This window comes from Ammospiza caudacuta, chromosome 2 (assembly GCF_027887145.1).
Source record: "Ammospiza caudacuta isolate bAmmCau1 chromosome 2, bAmmCau1.pri, whole genome shotgun sequence".
Classification (NCBI taxonomy): Eukaryota; Metazoa; Chordata; class Aves; order Passeriformes; family Passerellidae; genus Ammospiza; species Ammospiza caudacuta.
In genome coordinates, this window is record NC_080594.1 from 103,868,305 (window position 1) to 103,890,234 (window position 21,930).

Here is a 21,930-nt window from a genome sequence, read left to right on the forward strand (position 1 = left end):
ACACCTTGCATATTTCCACCCATCACACCCAGGAGGGTCTGTGTGGAATAGTTTCCTGCCATGAAATGCGTTTATAATCAGGTCAGGTACAATGCCTCAGAGATGATGATGGGAGTACATCAGCAATGTGAGCTAAACTGATCAATGCACTGGAACTGTGGCTTCCCCCAGCTCTGAGAGGCTGTGGGGCAGGGCAGCCATGCTCACAGCAGCCAAGGGACACACTGAAAGCTTCCCTCATGGCAGGCACTGAACACCCTGCTCCCACACACAATTCCCAACACAGCCAAGGCAGCTCCCACACAGAGCACAGGCTGTGGGCAGGCAGGCACTGCCCAGAGTGTCACTCAGTGACTGCCATGTGCACCAGGCAAGCTCAGGCACCACTGCACAGGCACACAGGTACCCAACAGGGCTAAGGACATGGCACAGAGTCAGGAAAGGCTCAGAGAATTGGGCCTGTTCAGCCTTGAGGAGACAACCCAGAGAAGACCTCATCATCACATAGTAACATTAAAAAGGAGGTGTCAGAGGATGGGTCCAGGGAGGGACCTTATTCCCGGGGTGCCGACCAATAGGACAAGAGGCAATGGGCATTAACTGGGCACAGCAAATCCCAGTTAAAAACCTGAACATGAGCAAGAAGTTCTTTACTGCGTGTGACTAAGCACTGGAACAGATTGCCCAGAGAAGGTGCAGAGTGTCCCTCACTGGGGATATTCAGGAACTGTCCGGACACAGCCCTGTGCCCCGCGATGGCCCTGTCTGAGCAGGGAGCTTGAAGCACATGATCCACCGTGGTCCCTTCCAACCTGGCCCACTCAGGGATCCCGTGACAACGGAACGTTCTCTGCACTCCCTCGCTTGCGGTCCTTGGGACAGTTCGGTAAATCGGGCTCCCCAGTGCCGTCTTTCCCTGCCCCCCGTGCTGCCTGTCCGTGCCCCGGTGCCGCCTTTCCGTGCCCCCCGGTGCCGCCTGTCCCTGCCCCGCCTGTCCCTGCCCCTCGGTGCCGCCTCTCCCTGCCCCCAGCCCGCACCGGCCCCGCCACCCTCAGCCCCGGGATCTCGGCGCGCGGCCGCCGGAACCGATTGCGCGCCCTTCCGCCGAGGGATCACGTGACGTCCCGTCGGTCCCGCAAGATGGCGGCGCCCATGTTGGTGCCCGAGCCCCCCCTGGGGAAGCCGAGGTGAGGCCGCGGCCGGGCCGGGGCTGGGACCCCCCGGGGCAAGGGGGAGGGCCCGCGGGTCCCTGCGGAGAGTCACGGCCCTGTCCTGGCCGAGACCGCCCGAGCGCACGACGGCCGCGGCTGAGGCCGCCCCGTGGCCGGGCCCGGCAGTGGCGCAGCTCCGCGCGGCCGTGGCCCGGCGGGACGGGGGGACGGGGGGAACTGGGCTCGGTGATTCTCGGGACGGGTGGTTCTGCGGGCGGCGAGCGGGCCCAGAGCGGCGGAGCCGCGGGCGCGGGCGCTGCCGGTCCCGTTCCCGGCCGGATCCGGGGGGAGCGGGGCTCCGTGCCGGCCCGCCCCAGCTGCGGCGGGGCGGGACAGCGATCCGCGCCCGGGAGAGCGGCGGCTCTGAGAGGTGTGCGGGACAGCGGAGGCCGCGGCGCGGGGAGGCAGCGGCATGTGCGTGCCCGGGCTGAGCCCCGGCCAGCCCCGCCGCCGAGGCCGTGGGCAGGGCAGCCGGGCTCGCCGGGGGATTGCCCGGCCGGGGTCTGCAGGCGTTTGCCCAGGCCTCGCTCCGGTGTCCTGCGGCTGGAGGCAGGGGCGAAGCCCAGCCCTGGAGCGGCTTAGGCAGCGCTGCTCCTTGTCTGCCAGCCGTGTGCCCCCTCTCCTGTGCTGGTACGGGAGTAAGGGGAGTGCCTCCGTCCCTTCCTTCCTTGGGCTTCAAGAAAAAGAAGTTCCCAGGAACTGGGGAGGAAGTTCTCGCTTGTCAGCCCCAGGCACCTGCTGAGGGATGCGATCCATTTCAGGCAGGGACACGAGGTGAGAAGCGGCCAGGCTGGCCGGGGCAGAGGCAGAGGGCCCAGGGGGTGACATTGTTGTGCGGGCAGGAGTTGCTGTCAGGACAAGCACCGCGGTGTCCCCTTGGCACGCACAGGTGTGCAGGTGGTGAGGATGTGAGCAATCCTGAACAGGACTGGAGGTGTGGGTGAAGTTCTGGCTGGTTGAGTTACACGTGTGGAATCTTAAAATTACACACTCCAAAAGGGGAAGGTATTAATCTCCCATCAGCATTTGGTGTGGCACAATGACCAGAGCAGAAGATGATCCCTCCTGTCTATTTCTCCATTATCACCTGGCTAGGAAGAGGAAAGCTAGAATGAAACTTGACAGAAAAGAGCTTGATGTGAAAAGGCTTTTAGACATTAGAGGCATTTTAACCATAGTGAAAACGCGGTGCTGCTTGTAGGCAGCTGGTCAAAGCTGTCAGACAAGCAAGGAGGAGTCTGGCCAAGCTTCTGTAGCAGAAGAGCAGTGCTGACCATTGTCTGTGGGGGCTGTGGAGTGTGTTTTGTTAGCTGTGCATTGAGACTACTGTCTGTGAAAAATAACAAAGGAGAAAAGAAAGAACTTGAAATTTCATGTCCTGTAAAAGAAAGACTAGAATGTGCAGAAAGTTGTACCAAAATTGTAGGGTAGGAGATCCCCAAGTTTTTCTCCTTTATCTAGTGACCAAGTTTCAGGAGCTGAAGGAGATTTCATGGAGTTGGTGATGATGTTGAGTACTGCAGAGCTCAAAGAAGATGAGACCCCATGTCAGGTCTTCTTGCTGCTGCCCCTGTGCAAGTCTGAACAGCACAGCCACAGATTTACAGATTTCATCAGATGTCACATCACATGCTGCTGTGTAGTTACTGTTTCATATAAATGCCTGTTAATTTTGCAGTTTGTGGGATTTTGTATTGCTGAAGGAAATTAAGTGCATGTATACAGTAAAAATTATTTGTTTGTCTGTTTTAACATAAGCAATGTTCTCTCATCCTCAGCCATCAAAAGTACAGAGCTATTCTGAAGAAGGAGAAGAGGAAAAAAAAGCGACAGGCGCTTGCCAAACTAAGGGACTCAGGTACTGAAGTGTTTGGTACTGTCAGTGGGACTAGAAATGATTGGGAATTTTTGTTTGTTTTTTTTTTTTTTTAAGATATTTTGTGTATCTGTGTTGGCCATAGCATGCAGTTATGTAGATGTGTTGAATTGTGCTTTTTTATCAAAAGCTGCAGAAAAAGATGAATCTGTGTCTGAGGAGGAAGAAGAGGAAGTGGAAGAAGAGGAGGAAGAAGAGGAAGAAAAAAAACTTGAGGCAGAAAGGTGAGAAATCTAGAAAATGGCATATATGCAATAAACAGTTTTTAATCAATTCCATTTTAGTACTTTGAAAAGTTCAAATATATTCTGTGAAACACAGTCTTTATTGAATATGTCAGGCTACACAGTCCTTTCCTTTAAAGCCTGAATGATTCCTATGGAAATTTCTCTTTTAAATAAGATTCGGTAAGTTGCAGTTATTACTGTAGTAATAAATACAATATTGAATTGTTTTTATGACAGTTGCATCAATCATGGGTACTCCTTAAGTTGGTGGTCTGAGTGGTATCTGGTTTCTTTGGTAGACAAAAACTACATGAGCAGTGGTTGCTGAGAGAAGAGAAGGCCCAAGAAGAGTTCAAGCTAAAGAAAGAAAAAGAAGAGGCCGCAAGAAAGCGTCAAGAGGAAGAAGAGGTATAAAGATGTAAAACCTTAGAGTTGTGCTAGGCAACAAGGTAGCTGAGTGTAGTAACTTTCATTATTCTTGATGCTGGTTTGAAAGCATAGAGTCTCCACTCTTTTGTATAGAAAAGCAGAATTGAAAAGAGAAAAAAACAACAGCTCTTAAAAGGGCTTTTGTCAGATTTAGTTGCTTCTGACTAGATGAAAACTTAATTGTCAAGAAGTTGTAATGCAACATGATGCTTTTGACTTTGATTGTAAAGCATTGTTCCTTAATTTATTTTTTTTCTGTCATAAAGAGGAAGATCAAAGAAGAATGGGAAGAGCAGCAAAGAAAAGAGAGAGAAGTGGCACAGCAGAAGCAACAGGAGAAGAGAGAGAGAGAGGTGATTGCTGGTGGTGGGAGGATATGTATGTTATATGTCCTGTGACATGATCAGACGCAACAGTTAAGCATGTTGTAAAGGGATTTTTTTATAAATAGCAAATGCATTAGTTAACCCATTCTAAGTTCCTAAACCGTTGTTCAGTGTTAAAGAGCATCCAGGGGCTCCATATACTGAAGTATAACTCCTGTTAACCCATCTGGTTGTTCACAGTATGTAATTGTTTACGTCAGGTAAATACAAAGGTACTGTGCCAGTGCAGGTTCTGATAAGTGCACTTTCTGCATCATGCATTAAACATAATCCTTCCTTAATGTCCCAGTTAAACACAGTCAGTGCTGAAGAAAATGCCCAAAGAGGACATGGAACATGGAAGTACATTGCTGCTGTTCCTTAACACAGTTCTTAATCAAAAGATGTGTTACAGCTCTTCTTTACCTGACTCATCCAACAGGACGTATCTTTTTTCAGAGCTCCTTGGGTGGAATAAAAATGATACTGAAGATACAAATCATTGATAACATTTCTGTTAATGATACATTCATCTTCAGTTTTACAAGTTCAGTGATCTGGATGTAAGGTTTCCTGTACAGTAATTCAGTGTGAGGACATTTCACTGGGAGCTGAGTCTGATAGCCACAGCAGGAGAGGAGCCATGAGCAGACAGCTCTGGCTGTGTGCAGTTAATAGTTGGTTGTGCTGCTGATGATGTAACACTTGAATGAGGGATGCCAAAGAACAGTAGTTATTGTATTTCCTGTCTTGCTTCCTCTGGTGTTCAGGTGTCCATTTCTGTCTTTGCAGAGTAGGGAGAGAAAATTATGCTCATGTCCTTTATTTAGGTTTGAGATGTAGTTTGGAGAGAGTTGAACCATGATAACAGCAGGTTTTCAATCCTCCCCTCTATCCTTGTGTCTGGGTGTGCCCAAGCCCTCAGTGGGATAACTGGTGTCCCTGAACTAGATGGAAGCAGCTTTCTCTTTTATTTGGTAGTTGGATTCTTTGCTTTCTGTTTTTCTGGGTTATTATTTCCAGGGATAGTGAGTTAAATTGGCTCATAGAGGGCAATGACAGGCACCCAGAGGGAAACTGATTACCCAGCTAAAAGCAGAGCCACCCATTTTAGCAGCAGAAAGTTGTTTAATTGGTTTTGCTTGTGTCTTGAAACAGCAGTTTATTCAAGTTCTAACAAGTGATACAATAAAAAAACTAATTTCCCTCTCTAAAATTAAGAAATAGATTTTCTGGTTTGATGGGTGATGGTGATTAGAGGCTTTTTTTGGAGAGGGTGAAGGATTAGTTTTGGGTTTAGTTTTTTTTGTTTGTGTGGTTCAGGGAGTTTTGTTTGTTCTGTTTAATTTTTCTTTATTAGGGTGGGTATTATCTAATATCCTTGGTGATCAGTACCAGGTCCTCATCTTTAATTGCATTTTTTAATTTTTATTTGCTCTTTTTAAATTTAATTAATTCTCTTCCAGTCCTAGCATATTTTCTTGTCCTGATTATATTAAAATATCTTTTTTCTAGGAACTTCATAGAGCAATTTATTAGAAGCAGTGTCCAGCCAGTTTTGGAGAGTTGTATTGTTATGCTCAGCTCACTTAGAAAAATGAAGGGAAAGAATATCCTCATTGCTTTCCTATATTTGGAAGGCTAGATATGGTTAATTTACAGTGTTTAAGTTTCTTACCAGTTACATCTCTTGCTTTAACAGAGGCTCACTAAGCATTGCATTTTTCTGTGTATTCCATAAAATGTGTAAGTTAAAACATTTTCTGCAACTAAACAATTATGGACTTACCTGTAACCAGGCTGTGTGCTAGAGCAGGAGATTTAAGCATCAACAGTTCAATGATAGTTTTAAAAAAGAAAATTAAACTTCTCTGTTGTCTGTCATTTAGTTTAGAAGATTATCTACATGAGGGTCTTGTCTGATGTATCCTTTAACAGCTTTGTAGTACCTGAATTGCTACAGAGCCAAAGTAAATCTCCTGTTTTTAAAGGAAACCCCATCACACTTTCATTATGCATAATCACTGAGCATTGTAAATTAGGTTCTTAACTAAAGAAACCAGATGTTTTGTGTATCCTCAGGGTTTTCACTAGTCCTGTGTTTGCACCATTTATAGGCAGCTGTGCAGAGGATGCTGGATCAAGCTGAAAGCCAGGTATGCTCTGAGACTTTCTGAAAAAAGAACTGAAAAGTAATTTAATTTCCATCCAGTGTTTGCCTTCTAGCATGCTGTCCATCTGCTCTCCAGAACCTAATGGCCTGAATAAATTTAATATATAGTGGCTTGCATGAGCTGTAAACAATTATTTACTGGGTGGAACATAATTAAGCATATTTCTGGCTGGTTGGTGGCAGTGCAGTTGTGCATGCTGATGACTGTTCAGGAGGTTTGAGTCAAAATGAACCTGGAAATACTGCTGTGTGCTGTTAAAAACCACTGTGCATGATGGTTTATTTGTGAATTGTAATTCTAAACAAATCTGTCAGTCCTGGGTGGCAAGATAAACTTGTCTTTTTAAGCAGATGTCAGGCTCTAAATAAGAGGATTGAGTGGTAGAGAAGGGCACAGATCCTTAATGAAAAGAAAAAAAGGTGGGGGAGAGAGAAGCTTGACTGCTTGGATGCCTGGAAGAGCATGGATCTCAAGCTGGCAGTGTGTAGAAAAGAAAACTGCAGTTTTCATGAGGCTCTTAGAGATTGCCTTAAAGAATAATTTGTATTTTTATCCCTGTCATATGGTTCAACTTGTGAAGATTCCTGCTCTGTTTAAACCACTTCATGAATCTGAAAAATAAGTTTTAACCTAGTTATCCATTGTTTATTGACTGCCATAGCTACATTGGAGTTAGGTTTGGTTCCAAATCATGTTTAAACAGCTCTTTAGGCAGGGAATCTGTTTACTAAGATGGGTAGGAAACTGCTCTGAACTACTGCCTGCCCAGAGCTCAAGATGCATTAGCAGTCATGTCTGCAAAGGAATAGTCAGAAATGTGGTATGTTGGAGACTGCATTAGAGTAGCAGTTCAGGGTTCATTTACTGCTGACATAACAGGGCTGTTCTGGTGATAGAAAATTATGGCTGCAAGTCATGAGCAGAATTGGTAGCTGGGTCAAATGCTGCTTGTGAGTAAAAAGAATTTTCAGTTGATTTAAAATGAGAACTTAGGCCAGTCAGCTTTATAGATTGTTTGGTTAGAATGAAAATTCCTTTTAAAATATGTGTCTTGGTTGTAGTCATTCAAGGCTTGCAACTTGGTGAGGCCATTTTGAATTAGAGAATTTTTAATGACCCAGGATGATCAGTATGGACACTTCTACTTCCAGTGCTAACTATGAATTTCATTTTTTAAAATTCTGTCCTTTGACAAGTTACTTTTATTTTAGCCTTTTCTAGATGCACATAACAGTGATAATGATGAGCTTGCTGAGCTTTGGGCTGTTGCAGAGAAAAATAAGTAAATAGTCTTGGCTTTCTCTCTGCCAAGTTGTGGTGGTTTTGGCTGGGGTAGAGTTAATTTTTTTCGTGGTGGCTAGTATGGGGCTTTGTTTTGGATTTACACTTAAAATAGGGTTGAAAATGTGGAGATGTTTTTGTTATTGCTGAGCAGGGCCTACACAGACCTTTTCTTCCAAGGTCTTTTCTGCTTCTCATACTGCCACACTGGTGAAGAGGCAGAGGGTGAATGGTTGGCTGGGAGGAGACAGCCAGACAGGTGACCCCAGCTGACCAAAGGGATATTCCAGACCATCTGACATCATGCTCAGTGTATAAAGTGGGGGAAGAAGAAAGAATGGGGAGACATCTGGCATGATGATGTTTGTCCTCCCACATCACTGTTACATGTGGTGGGGCCTTGCTTTCCTGGAGATGGCTGAACACCCTTCTGCCCCTGGGAAGCAGTGAATTAATTCCTGAGTTTGCTTTGCTTTTTTGCCTGGCTTTTGCTTTCCCTCTTAAACTGTCTTTATTTCAATGCATGAGTTTTATATCTGTTACCTTTCCATTTTTTCCCTGATCTCACTTGGTGGGGCTGTGAGCAAGTGGCTCTCTGGGGCTTGGCTGCTGGCTGGGGTTAAACCATGACACAGATGTATAAAGTGAGACCCAAAGCACAGGGCAGCTTTGAAAAACAATGCTTTAAATAGGTTCAGCTTGCCTTGTAGAAACATAGTGCTCATAACTGCATGTGAATTCAGTTGTTAAGTTTTATTTTTGACACTCCATTTCTTTACTGTTTTCTAACTTTTGTCTATTTTAATGTTTCTTCCACAGCTGGAGAATGGTGTGAGTTGGCATAACCCAGAGCCCCCAGAGAATCTGGGAACAGAGAAGGACAGAGCAAATTGCCCATTTTATATTAAAACAGGTTCCTGCCGATTTGGAGACAGGTAATCCATTGAATATTTACCAGGATAGAAGTGTGTTGGGGAGATAAAACAGAGGCAACTTGAATAGGTCATAAGACAACTGAGGAAAAATTGTTGCATAAAATACTTCTGTGTATTTGGATGTGGACTGAGAGCAGAGCATTTTCTGGCTGGAATTAAGCTGGTTATTGTTATGGCATATCACTGATGGTGCATTCTGGTTACATTGGTTTTTCTTAGCCTAGGCTCCTGCACAGGTTTATTCTGACAGAATGTATATGGTCTGTTATTAGTACAGGTCTGATATGTCAGATGCTAATTTTTTATATTTTCTAATTTGCATATGTTCAGATCCCAAATGGACTAAAGAAATTAAGTTAAGGTAAATCTGCACACTTGGAAAGTTGTCAGGTAGCTTCCAGAGTTCTCACTATTTGAATGTGTGATGCATTCAGTTGTGATTGTGGTACACTGACAGGGTGCCCCTGTCTCAGGAGGGAAGTGTAGTAAAAGGGAAGAACAGAGAAGCTCATCAGGATGATGAGAGATGAAGAGCACCTCTGTGGAAGTGGCTGACAAGTCCAGACTCTGCTTTCAAAGAGGGAGGTGGAAGAGGACTGTGGTAAACGAACAGCAAACTCAGGAGTAGGATGGGAATGATTATTTGCAACTTAGTCAGGTGTCTCAGAATGTTTACCAGCTTTGACACAGGAAAGACTTTCTCTTATGAAACAAATGGCAAACTTGTTCCCAGAGGATGTAGAGGGAAACAGAAGTATAAATGAGTTTATGGAGTACATGTTCATTGGTGACCAGGAGCAGTGATGACCCAAATGCAGCTTCTGGTTTGAGAATCCCTGATTTTTTCTCCCTGCTAAGCAGAAACAACAGCTTAGCAGGGCAGGACTCTGATATTTATTACATGAATCCTCAGCAAAAACTTACAAGGTTATTTTACTAACTTGTATCACTGAGACATGTGCAGTCTAGCTATTGTAGTTTTCTTTATCCTGGGAGTAATTTGTTCCAGTGTGATGTATATTGTGGATAATTATAAGATAATTCAACTATATGGAAGCTTCAAGTTCACATCTTTTTTTTCTATCCTGAAATATGTGTTGAATTCCATAATAAAAATTTCACCAGCTATATCACTGCAGACAGCATTTTTTTCAAATGTCTTGGTCTTTGTAGTCTTTGCAGTATTTTTTGTAGTGATCTTTAATGGAGATAACTTCCATGGATTATTTAGGGATTCCATAAAACTCAGTTTTGCTTTGAACTTTGCATTTGAACTATGAATAACCCTTGGAAAATAAATACTGAGAAACATCATATTCTGCCCTTCCTCTTTCACCCCTATTGATCTCAGCTACCTCCCTTTAATCTTCCTTCTTTTTCTTCACATACCTGCTTCCTTCATGATCTGGTCACTTTAACATCTGGTGCTGTCTCTAAGTTGAAGGACTGGTACAGCTAGGATAGGACTGGAAGGATGGGTTGAAAGGAGTTGTGAAAAACTAAGAGCCAGTGTTATCAACAAATAACTACTGAATCTTGTCAAAGCTCATTATGTCCTGAATAAGCTGAAACTGGCTGAGTTTGCTACTACCAATTTCCCCAGTAATTCAAACCTAATATTTTGCAGTAATATTGGATTCTTGGGTCATTCATTTTCCTTGGGGTTCCTTTTTTTCTGTCGTGTGAATATATAATTTTGTGTGCAGACAATATTAGGGGGGTTTCATATTTTCTGTTCTATTATTGAAATTGAACAGCAAAAGAAGGCAGCTTCTAAAATGTAAAAGAACAATAATCATGAAATTAATTGTTTCCTGGTTTAGTTTTGGGTTTGGAGATTGGATTTTTTTGTTGTTGTTGTTTGCTTTTTGAAGTCTAAGGGGCCAACCAGAAGGTGAGAGTCCATTTCTGATTTGACTGGGTACAGAAAAACTGCCTAGCTGAAGTCTGGGTTGTAATTGTCCATTTTGAGACCTGACCTCCCTGCAGTTCTTTTGTGCTGCCCAGTGACATACAGAGACTAGACTAGTCTGAATGTTTTTCTGGTCGTGAAAAGGAGAAAATTGTTGGAGAGTGCATGACCCAGTTGCTTGGGGATATATTGAATGGGATTCATAAAGCACAGTGAAATAAGCATGGAGAACATCTGTGTTCTTACTGAATCTAAAGATGTCTAGGGGAGAACTGTATTTCAGCATGTTAGCAAGGTAGCCTGAATATGATGGATGGTGAGGGAGATCTAATACTTTTATGGCTGCCAAGAAGCTGCAGATTAAGATATGACTGATTTAGAAGAAACTTTTTTTTTTTGTTTGGGTTTTGATTTTTGTAGTTTTTTTTTGTTTGTGGATTTATGGTTTTGTGGGTTTTTGTTGTTGTTTTTACCTTTGTGTGTTTTGGTTTGGTTTTTTTTTCTGTTGGAAGTGGAAAAATAGCAGTCTTATACTCATTCAGGGGCAGGTCTAAATGTGCTGTTCTTCCCACATTCCCACCTTCCATTCCCATATGATGAAAACAACTACAGTACAAGTTTTTCAGTTTGCAAAAATAAGAGCAGGGACTTGCTTTAAAATCTCTTTCTAGAGAGACTCTTGACAATCTTTTAAGTCCTTCAGAAAATGGGAACACATTAACCCTTGTAGCCTAAAAGAAATTACTTCCCAGCTCTCATTGTGACACTGGTATCTATAACTTTTGTAGTTCTGCCTTCCTAAGCAAGAATGTGTTTGTTAATGGCATTAAGGAACCCCTAAAGTTATGTACAAACTCACTCCAAAATAATTTGGTTTAGTAATTGAAATATCTTGATCTTCCACTAATCGATTTTCTTTTATAATAACTGTAAATGAAAATGACAAATGTTTGAAGCTTCAAGAAGTGTATTTTCTGCTGGAGGTGCCAATCTTTCAACTTTCCTTTTTCACTGCACCTGTGCAGGTGTTCCCGCAAGCACAACTACCCCACATCGAGCAAGACGCTGCTGGTGCGAGGGATGTTCATCACCTTTGGCATGGAGCAGTGCCGCAGGGACGACTATGACACAGATGCCAGTCTGGAGTACAGTGATGAGGAGACCTACCAGCAGTTCCTGGAGTTCTATGAGGATGTGCTCCCCGAATTTCAGAATGTGGGGAAGGTGGTTCAGTTCAAGGTACGTGCGCTTTACGAGCCTTGCGAGGAACTGTCCAGCATGCCCCAGCTAAATCCTGTGGGCACTATGCTGTGTCCTTACAACAAACTGTGCATCTCTCATGGCACCTGTAAACTTGTCACTGCTCTTACAGAGCACCATCTTACTCTGGGTGAATCTTCTCTCCCGTTCATCTCAAGTGTTACAAAAGCCTGGGCTTCTATGTTGCACGTTACTCACGCTACTCAACAGTCCACTTATCTCATACTCCTTTCTTTTCTTATCCTGTGCAAAGTCCCAGCGGGTCCATTAAGACTGTTAGACAATATAAATATATCTGAGCTACTGTATTTGGGCCTAAGGAATGAAATAGTGGGGGTATGAAATGCATTTGGAGTGTACACCAAAACAATGTCATTTTAGGACTGGCTGAATAAAATAAAACCAGATTACAGTGAACTGAAAAGATAGCAGATATTTCAGTAGGAAGAATTACAGAAAGGTAAGTTACATAAATGGTTTTGAGATTTGTCATCCATCCTTAGTTTGTGCATTTGGTTTGCTCAGTGTTTTGCACTGATTTTTTCCCATTTATAATTTGTTTCTTATGGGGACAAAGAGGGATCTCTGAATGGAGACCTCAGAGATGAATGATGTGCGCTAACAATCCCATGCTGCCCCAGAAATATGCAGCTTGGATGGTGCAATCTCCTTGTATCTGAATCTACTGCAGCATCCCTTTCTGCTTGCCATTCCTGAGTGTTTTCCTGCAGTCACCAGGAGGCATATAGTGCCTTTTCTTCTTTTGTGTTCATCTACTGACAGCTGCCTCAGGACTGAGATGGCGTTAGCATTTCAAGCAAGAGCAAAGTAGAAGGAGTGAGTTTTCAGTAGTTGTATAATGAGCTTTATAGGCAAGAAACCTTCACTTGTTTGGAGGAGTGGAGCATCCCCTCCATATTTTGAGTCATGGAATAATAGCCAGTTGTCCTCCACTAGCACACAGGATGCAGATTCATTATGGAGCATGGCCTGAAAAGCCTTATCAGCAAAGTCAGGTCCTTGGCTTTGTACCATGGTTCTGTGCAGGTGTGCTAAGCTGCACCTGCTTGGGTTCCTGTCACTATTAGTGTGCCATTCCTTGGCTTCTAACGCAATTGTACAACAGCAACATGATTCTCATGCACATTTTCGCTACATTAGAGATGCTTCAGAAAAACATGTTGGTTGCAGGGATCTTCACTGTGAGTGAGCTGAGCCTCTGTGACCATTTAGAATCAGATTAGACACACCCCTCTGTCAGCTTACTTACTTTGCCAAGGTTTTTATTATGGCTGTTTTTTCTAGGAAGCTGCTCCAGAATCGGGAAGGTCCTGATAAAACAGTACCTTAGAACTCTAGGGTTCTTTTCCTACCCAAAAATGTCTGTGGCAAAATCATTCTCACTTGTTCTTGTATTGACACTGTGTATCTCAAATACTTTGACTCCTTATCCTGTAATACTTAATTATACAAGTGCTTGTTATTGTGGCTGAAGCCCTTTGCTGATCCAGCACACACAGAGGTATTCCCTGAGGGTCAGTCAGGGTTCAGGGATGAAAGGAGCCGCTAACTTTGTTTGCTGCAAATATTGGAAGAGGCCTGCAGGCAACAGAGGCTGGAATCACAGTTTGTCCTGAAGAACTGGGTTCCACCTGCCTGGACCTGCCTGTTGGAATCTTTTGTAACTAGCAGCAAACTTTTTCAAAGTTAATTTTTGAGAGCTTTAGATCTACTTTGAATGCTAAATTATTACAAAAAAGGTTTTTCAGAACTGTACAGTGAAAAATGGTGTCACCAGCTTTTTGAAACCATTTTAAAGGGATGCTGTGAAGATACATTGCTCTAGAGTCTCTTACTGTAATGAATCCCTCATTTCCATGTGAGGATACTAATAATTGTTGTTAGAGCAGGATTTGGCTGTTGCACAGTAGGGTTGGCCCAGACTAGTGCAAGACAATGGAGTACAAGCTTTCCTGTGGACTAAGTGAAGCCAAGGTCTCAGAGTTAATCCAAGCATAATTTAACCATAAGCCAGAAAGGCTTTTTTTGTTTGTTTTGTTCTGTTTTGTTTTTTTTTTTTTATTAACACTTAGTGTTTTGAAAAACATCATCTCTAAGTTGATATGGATGAACTGTCGTAAATGAGAATTGCCCATCTCAGAATGTGTGAGCTGTTGTACAGCATAAACCTTCCACTGGCCTAATTTCATGTTTCCATCCCCTCAGGTCAGTTGCAACTATGAGCCCCACCTGCGAGGAAATGTGTACGTCCAGTACCAGTCGTAAGTACTCACAGTCTTACCAAGGGTTACAGCTAAACTCCAGAGCTGAGTGATGAGTAATAGGGGTTTGTATCATGCATGCAGTGCATTCTCACACTGTAGTGGGAACCCAGAATTGCTAAGGGGTGTCTGAAATGATTGTGTGATGGTCATGCCATCTGTTGTTTTTCCTTTTTAAAGGGAGAAGGACTGTCAGGCAGCTCTGGCTCTGTTCAGTGGACGATGGTATGCAGGCAGACAGCTTCATTGTGAATTCTGTCCTGTGACGAGGTGGAAAACTGCCATATGTGGTGAGTCTTGGAAAAGAGAATATGTGTAACTGAAAGAATACTCACTCATGGAAGTGAAAAAGAGGGATTAGGCTGTAGCTTTCAGATTTGCCTAATGTTGTATTCATTTCCGTTTGGAAGACAAATGTCTTGTGCAGATCCAGGAAAGAAAGGGAGTGTAACACCATGTCACATAAGTGTCTGAATTATTCTAGTGGATTTACCATGGTCTAGGAAAAAAGTTTTGGATTCTTGCTTTTGAAATAATAATCTTAAAGTGAAACTCCAGGAAGTACTGGTTTATCTCTTGAGAAGCAATGGCAGTTTCTGGACTATCAACAGTTATAAGCAGTAAATATAACATGTTCTTTATTTACCTTCTTACATTAAGGTAAATAAAACTTAGTGAAATAAAAAGTTAAGTTTGTTCTAAGCTAAATCCAAATCTTCATAGCTGTTAAAAAGCTAATTCAAAGAAAAGTACGCAACGAAAATTAATCTTTTGTGAGTTAAATTGATAGGTGGTCAGATGCATGTTCTTCTGTTTGGAGAAGCAAAATTCAGTTTATTTAATTTCTTCCAGTTGGTACATAATGAAGAAAGTGATTTAATAGGTCTGGTTAAAAAAAAGCAAACCCTAATCTGTTGCAGGTTTATTTGAAAGGCAGAAGTGTCCAAGAGGGAAACACTGCAACTTTCTTCATGTATTCAAAAATCCAAACAACGAGTTTTGGGAGGCCAACAGAGACATACGTATTTCTCCTGAACGGACTCATCAGTTGTCTAAAAACTCTGAGAGGAGAAACCGCTCGAGCCATCGTGACGACTATTACAGCCGCTCCAGGAGGAGGGGCAGCCCCAGCCCCGACCATTCCCACCGCAGGAACGGAGAATCGGAGAGGAAAAAGAGTCGCCACAAGAACAAGAGGCGGCACCGCTCGGGGCGGTCCAGGAGCCGGGAGAGGAGGAGGTCCCACAGCAGGGGCAGGAAGCGGAGAGGCCGCAGCAGGAGTCGCAGCAGGAGTCACAGTCGGACACACAGCAGGAGCAGGAGCTCCTCTCGATCCAGGAGCAGGGGTAAAAAGAGATCAAGCAGCAGAGGAAAAAATAGTGAAACTCCCAAAACAAAGTGAGAATTACTTTCAGAAATCACTAATTGACAAAAATAGAGCTGAAAAAGAAATCTTTCCAATAGGGTACCAGATATATATGAATTTCAAATAAAGTGTTCTTGCACTTAAAATGTTTCTTCCTAATAAAGGAACGTAGTTTACTGTGTGCGAAGCTTGAGAAAATTTAAAGTTTTCAGTCCTGTAGAAGGTGTGAATGTCAAGTACTCTAGCTACTCTGTCCCTCTGAGCAGCTGCAACACCTGGATGCACACTGAGTGCAAATAGAGAAGTGAAGCCTCTTTGGTATGTGCTTATTTCTGTTATGTGTATGTTAAGTGTTTACTGTTCCTGTAAGGAGTTAGTACAGAACAGCCAGTGTGCAGTAAATTCACACCCCAGCACACTACAGATCCAGGTCTGTGTAGATGATTGCCATTTGTATTTTTCATCTGTTTATTGGAAATTGCTTTCCAGACAAAGAAAATATAATTGTTTTATGAGTTGGAGTAAAGGGATCTCAAAGACATCCGTGTTTGATTGTACAGCACTGGTCCAGTAGGAGCTTTTTGGTCACGAGTGTTGGATTTTTCTCAGCCCTGACTGAGCTGATGGCTTGTAGGGATTGCAGTAGACTAAAACCAAGCAGAAAGTACACAGAGAAACAATCAGTTTATTCAGTACCTTAATCCCCAAGTAAGACTGGAGACCATGCAGCTGTAATCCTTGAGTGAGGTTAGAACTGCTTTGCATACCTCTTGGTTGCTCACCATTTGTAGGTGAAAAGGACCTGCCAACTTGTGCTGGAGGGGTGCAAAGTGTCCTTCAGGGAACCAAAGATGTGACTGTGAAGGCTCAGTCAAGATGGCTGCAGAGTGGCTGAAGAAGCTGAAGGGTGTATACATGAAAGACTATTTCATGGTTTTGGGAGAGGAGGACTTAGAGCCTTTTGAGGTTTATTTTACCAATAGTTTAAGGCACCCTACTGCTTTGCTTTCCCACAGCCAAGGTGAAGAGTAGGGTACATAAAAATGAAATTATTGGGATAAAACCTCCTTGAAATGACAGCTATATTAGCAAAGTACCTGCAGTTAGAGAAATCCTTACCAATATTTTTTTCACTTTTATTTAAGATTTGTGCTGTTAGATGTACTGTATTTCACATGGTTTACCTTCAGGTTTTAACTTGGGCACCTGTGTCCTCAGACACTTAGAGAGAGCTTGTAGCACTGAAGGTGCAGGTGCTGTAATGGTCTGTAGAGACACCTCCCTGTCTTTAGCCTCCCCAAAGAACTGGGCTCCTGCCTTCAGAGAGCCAATCACACCCCAAGGGTTAGAAGCCTAAAGCAGGCATGAAGTGCTCCCAAATAGGAATTCATTAGAATTCCCAGCAGTGTAACATAAACTCCCTTAGAAAATCTAGGTATCTGAACTTTACCAACAGCATTCCTCTCATCAAGAACGTTTTTCCCCAGGATAGTTAAGATCAAGTGAACATTGCTTCTGGATGTGATATATATATTTTTGCTTTTCTAAATGCATAGTGCACCTAGCATGCTGATTATATATTTTTCCTTCTTTCTTCATGTGTAACTTGTCCAGTATGGAGTAATACAACAAAAGTGATGTTCAGTTCAAACCCAACTTCCATGATATATTGTCATAACTGTAGGCAGAATTGTAGCTTAGTTAATTTGATTAAATGTTTTAGTTATTAACACATGTAGGAATTGTAATTAGCATAACTTTTGAAATAATAACTTTTTTAAAAGGCGTATTTCAAAGGATAGACAGCACAGAGTTTTTAATTCCATTTGAGAAATTTGTAACTGCCAGTTTCTTGTAACGTACCTTTTTCTCATCACTCCTTAGAGACAAATTTTCCCTGAGGTTTCTACTTTTTTATAGCTGCTCAGTTGTCTCACTGGGTCACTTGCACTGCATGTGCAAACTCTGGTTCAGTTGGCCACCACAGGCTGGTTCCACCCTCCATTCCCTGGGCTGCCCTGCTTGCCAGAGCTCTCAGGTGGGAGAGCTGGCTTGTGCCCCCGCTGTGCACCCCGTGTCACACGGACAGATGTCACAGAGCATTAGCCCAGCAAAATCAGCTGTGCAGCTCAAGGAAATGTGGTGGGAACCTGTGACCAGTCAGGTGAAATAAGCAAACCAAGTCTCCATGGGATTAGAAACTAAGTGCCCAGTAATAACCATGTGAGAATTCCACGGGTGATTAGGCTCCTTGTCCCCACAGTTTTGCAACAGGATTTGAGAAGCTAAGTGGCTGTATTAAAAAAAAACAAAAACAAAAACAAAAAAAAAAAAAAAAAAATAAAAAAAAAAACCACCAAAACAAAAAAACCCACAACCACACAAAAAAACCAAACTTGCTCAGAAATGCATGTAAAAATTTAAATATACTTTATTTCTGTTACTACAATGGCTGAAGCTTCAGCTTGTTTTTCTTGAGGTCTGGACCCAAACGTGCTGGCTGTACCTGTACAGTGTAGGACTGGTAGCTGTGACTGCCCTGCACTTTCACACACCGTCTGTTTATTACACAGAATGTGAGTGCTGTAGATCTGACATTTAGCTTGCATTTATTAGCATGAAACCTGGGATTCCACCAGTTTTCTAACTTTGGAGTTTGTATTTTTCAGTATTGTTTCTCTGCTTCATAATCTTAAGTAGTGTTATATGCATGGTTTTGTGTTTCCTTATTATTTGAGTGAGCTGCTTTATTCTGGAGAGAGAGACTAGAAGTTTTTTTAATGTTAAGCTTAATTATTTTCTTTCCCCAAGGGAAAAAGCCCCAGAAGAACATGGAAAGGATTTAAATTTGTAAATTCCCATTGCGTGTTATTGCGCATATTCCACAGAAAAGGACCTTATAAAGTGAATTAATACGGGCCAAGTTTTGTTTTGTCTTCAACTGCTATTTAAAAGTAGCAGTATTTCAAAATACTTATTTTTAAGTTGTGAATTCTGCAGGGATCATGGAGGTGCTTTGGAGTAATTCTGGCATTTACACAGAGGTTCAGGGTGGCAGTGCCAGGGCCTGCCAGCTGCCCTGCTTCAGTCAGGATGGGGAGCAGGTGCTGCCCTGCCCTTCAGTGGAGGAGGAACAGCCCAGGCAGGCAGCAGCACAGGGGAACCCCTGTAGGCATGGGCACTGTTGCTGTCCAGCAGAATTAAGGCATCTGGGAGCTGGGCTTGCCCCCTCACAGCAGAGAGCCTTCCCTCCAACTGTAGCTGGGGGCCACTTCTGTGGGATTTCATTCCCTGTCTGCCTGTCCAGAGCAGCAAACCGCCATCAGGGGTTGAGGAGGGTGGCACGTGTCTGTGTGTTGAATGCAAGGCATTCTGTGTGTTGAATGCAAGGCATTTCTTGTGGACACCCAGCAAGGCCTCCCCTCTCTGGCCCCAGCCCTTGTGTATAGGGCACATTGTCCAAAATGCATCCCAAGTGACTCCTCTCCCATTTTTATGCCCTGTGATGGCAGCATGGCTGTTCTGCATCCAGTTTTGCATTAGCACGTTCAGTGTACTGAAAATGCCCTCTGGTTTACCAGTGACATTCCTGTGCGCTAAATAACTTGGTTTTTTTCTAAAGACATGCAAGAGCCTGCTAAAAGATGCTATTGCTTCCTGTCCTGGATCAGCACTTCTTGCAAAACATGAAAGATGGAAGTTTATGATAGTTAATAACCTAAAAGCCTAATTTACTTTTTACATCATCCAAAGAGTGCAGCTCATTTTGCTTTCACTGTAAGCTTGTAATTAAAATGAACTTCATTTATTCCACATACACTCCTGCTCAGCACTGACGTATCAGGTGAATTGGTATCTATGGCTGAAAACCAAAACTGATGTGGCATGGACAGGTAACACTTTGTTGAGCTGTGGGACAGACTGCAAAGCAAGCTGGACAACTGTAACCCAGTACATGGGAACTTGACAGAGGCAGCCACAGGGTGAGCATCACTGTGGCCTCATTACCCCAAAAGGAACAGCACATGTTCAGGAAGGCCTCATCAAGTAAAAGACTTAAGTCAGTGAAGTTGAAGACATTTAAGACAACAATCAACTTGCCTGAACAATCCAGAAATTCCTACTTCTTCTTTAGCTCTTCCCAGCCCTTCTGCACAAGACAGGAAATTCAAAACCTGGAATTTCATTTCAGATTAATTTCAGAAATGCCCGAAGATGTTAATTTTTCCTCATGCTTTTGCTGATAACATCAAGCAGTTCAGTTCTTTTAGAAAGGTGGAGAACAGATTCATGTGACGTATTTTTGGTCAAGACCAGGATTGTAAACATTGCATTGACTTGTTCAGAATTCTATGAAAAAAACTGAATATTCAGTCTCTATTATCCAGAAATCTCTCTCAACATGTGGTTTAATTTTCAAATGAAGTGGTACTACCCCATCAATTTAACATCCACTTAAATAAATTTCATGTTTAATGTGGCAAGCTTTCAAAAAACTTGCTAATTTATTGCTTTCTCTACAATATAAATGGATGTAAATAACTAAACTCGGACACAGTATTCTCAACATTTTTTAATGAAGTGCTCAAGAACAGGTTAAGCACTGTAATAAAATTTCCCTTTTTTTAAGTCAGCACTGAGTGGCCTCTTCTTTCCTCTGTGAATACAGGCACTAATTACATAGAAACACAGTAATGGTGTAAAAATGGACATTTATTATAACTAAACCAATGTGACAGACAGAGGTCAAACAGTTTGTCACAATCACAACAAAGCTTAATCCAGCCAAGCACATACAAGTGACAGTGTAAACTTTAAAAACATGTTTAATACATATAAAATTGCTTCTGGTTTGACTTAAATCCATTTTACCACTACAATCTCACACACAGGGTCCTTTCACTACCCCTCTACCCTCATCTACCCCTGCCCACTGTGCACTGGGGAAATGCCCTGGGACAAAAAACAGTCTCTGGAATCTGTGTATAAATCCTGGAATGGGCACCCATAGACAAGTTCTAATGGCTTCAGTTCACAGGCACCACGCTGGTACTGCCACAGGAGTGGCACACACAGCCTGGGCCTGGCTGGCCACTCTGCTGGCCCAAGGATTGGTGCTGGGGTCTGGATCAGGGCCTTAGAAGTGGCACCACTGCACCTTTCCTTTGGCTGGTACTACTGAACCCACCCTGCAGCAGCACTGCCAGAGCTGAGCTTTGTGAAAACATGGCACCACTTGGGTGAACAAGTCAAAACTCCCAGGGGAAGGTGTCTGGGTGGAGAGGGAGGGGACAGGAAACAGAACTTGGCTACTCCCAGGTGTAGACTCCCACTGTCTCCCTCAAAATCACACATGCATCACATTTCTGCTAGTGAAACAGGCTCAGTCCCTAATTACTGAGAGTCTGTTCAAAGTGTCAAAATATTCCTGGATATCAGTTCACATGATTTGTAGTGAATATACTATACAAATCTAATGGTTAAGAGCTCTCACTGCCAATTAGTTGGTTCAACTACATCACGCAGGAGTATTGTAAGGGATGTACCACATGTTTAATGTGTTGATCAAGAAAAGCAGTTAAATGACTTTGACACTTAGTGTGTCCTAAAGGTACCTATACACCCAATGAAGCATAACTACAAAACACCAAAAAATACGAATTAGTTGGTAGACTTTAAGAGAAAATAATAAAAGGTCCCTTCTGTAAAGCTTCTTCTTTCCCATCTTTGAAAGTATTCAGTTTTCATTATGCATCTCTCTATTCAGTTAGAAAGCTGATTCCTTGTGTTCATGGTCAAAGCAAGCTAATATCAGACCTAAAAACAGTTTTCTTATTCAGTCTGGGTTGGTTTTCCTTCTCCCCTACATGCATTCCCTTTGAAGTATAGTAACTTGCACAGTTTTGCTCAAGGTAGTTACACTAAAATACACCTTCATGTCTAGTGAGTTGATCAGTTTTCTTAAAAAAGCAGTTTATCACCATAACAGTTTTGTACCAGTTTGATATGCAGATCCTGGCAGGATTCTTTGGTATAATGACAAATTCAGTAGTAAACAGATATTTCCAATCATTATGCAACAACTGAAAGCAGAATAATCACAAGTGGTGACTAAAATGTAGATGAACAAATTCTTTGGTTGCAATAAACACAATTTCTACACCGGAACATTTCAGATTTGGAGTTGTCCATGTAGATTCTTTTCATTTAGGTAGGCTATGCTTATGTCATAGTAATACATTTATTTCCTGAAGTCAAGTTCGCTTATAAAAAACAGTAGGCTTATCGAAGCCAAATGCAATTTTCCTATAAATGCAGTGAAGGGAAACACTGAGTCAATTTAAATCTAATTCCCTTTCATTTATAAATTTTGAACTTAGGTTTCTTGTTCCCTTTTCAAAAAAAAGTATTTTTGTATTTTTCTTGTAGGCCTGAATGAAGCAGCTTAGCAAAACAGTAATACTGACAAACAGCATCTTACACCATTAGCTAAACATTACAATGAAGGCAGTGAACATTTACAGTATGAAACACTGAGATGGCATCAGCTGAAGAGAAGATTTATGTCAATCCAATTTCTTCAAGTACACTACGTGGGGTCTCTGCTTCCTA

The 21,930-nt window shown here is 42.6% G+C and overlaps 2 protein-coding genes across 4 annotated transcripts in view; one reads left to right on the forward strand and one right to left on the reverse strand.

Moving 5' to 3' along the window:
- Positions 1–1,115: 1,115 nt before the first annotated feature.
- Positions 1,116–17,629, forward strand: ZRSR2 (zinc finger CCCH-type, RNA binding motif and serine/arginine rich 2). The gene is made up of 11 exons (XM_058800199.1): positions 1,116–1,187; positions 2,990–3,069; positions 3,218–3,311; positions 3,614–3,722; positions 4,010–4,096; positions 6,226–6,264; positions 8,383–8,498; positions 11,436–11,649; positions 13,897–13,952; positions 14,133–14,242; positions 14,873–17,629. Exons 1-11 carry the CDS (start codon positions 1,141–1,143, stop codon positions 15,352–15,354), a joined length of 1,434 nt encoding a protein of 477 aa, XP_058656182.1. The 5' UTR covers positions 1,116–1,140; the 3' UTR covers positions 15,355–17,629.
- Positions 17,630–19,615: 1,986 nt separating this feature from the next.
- AP1S2 (adaptor related protein complex 1 subunit sigma 2) overlaps positions 19,616–21,930 on the reverse strand; it is a 31,177-nt gene continuing 28,862 nt past the window's right edge. Inside the window, exon 6 of one of the 3 annotated variants that reach the window (XM_058800203.1) lies at positions 19,616–21,927. Coding sequence is in view for 2 of the 3 variants with exons in the window: in XM_058800202.1 (XP_058656185.1) it covers positions 21,880–21,927 (48 nt within the window). In the remaining variant the exon portion in view is untranslated. The remainder of the gene's footprint in view (positions 21,928–21,930) is intronic. The other 2 variants (XM_058800202.1, XM_058800201.1) reach the window with 2 other exon arrangements.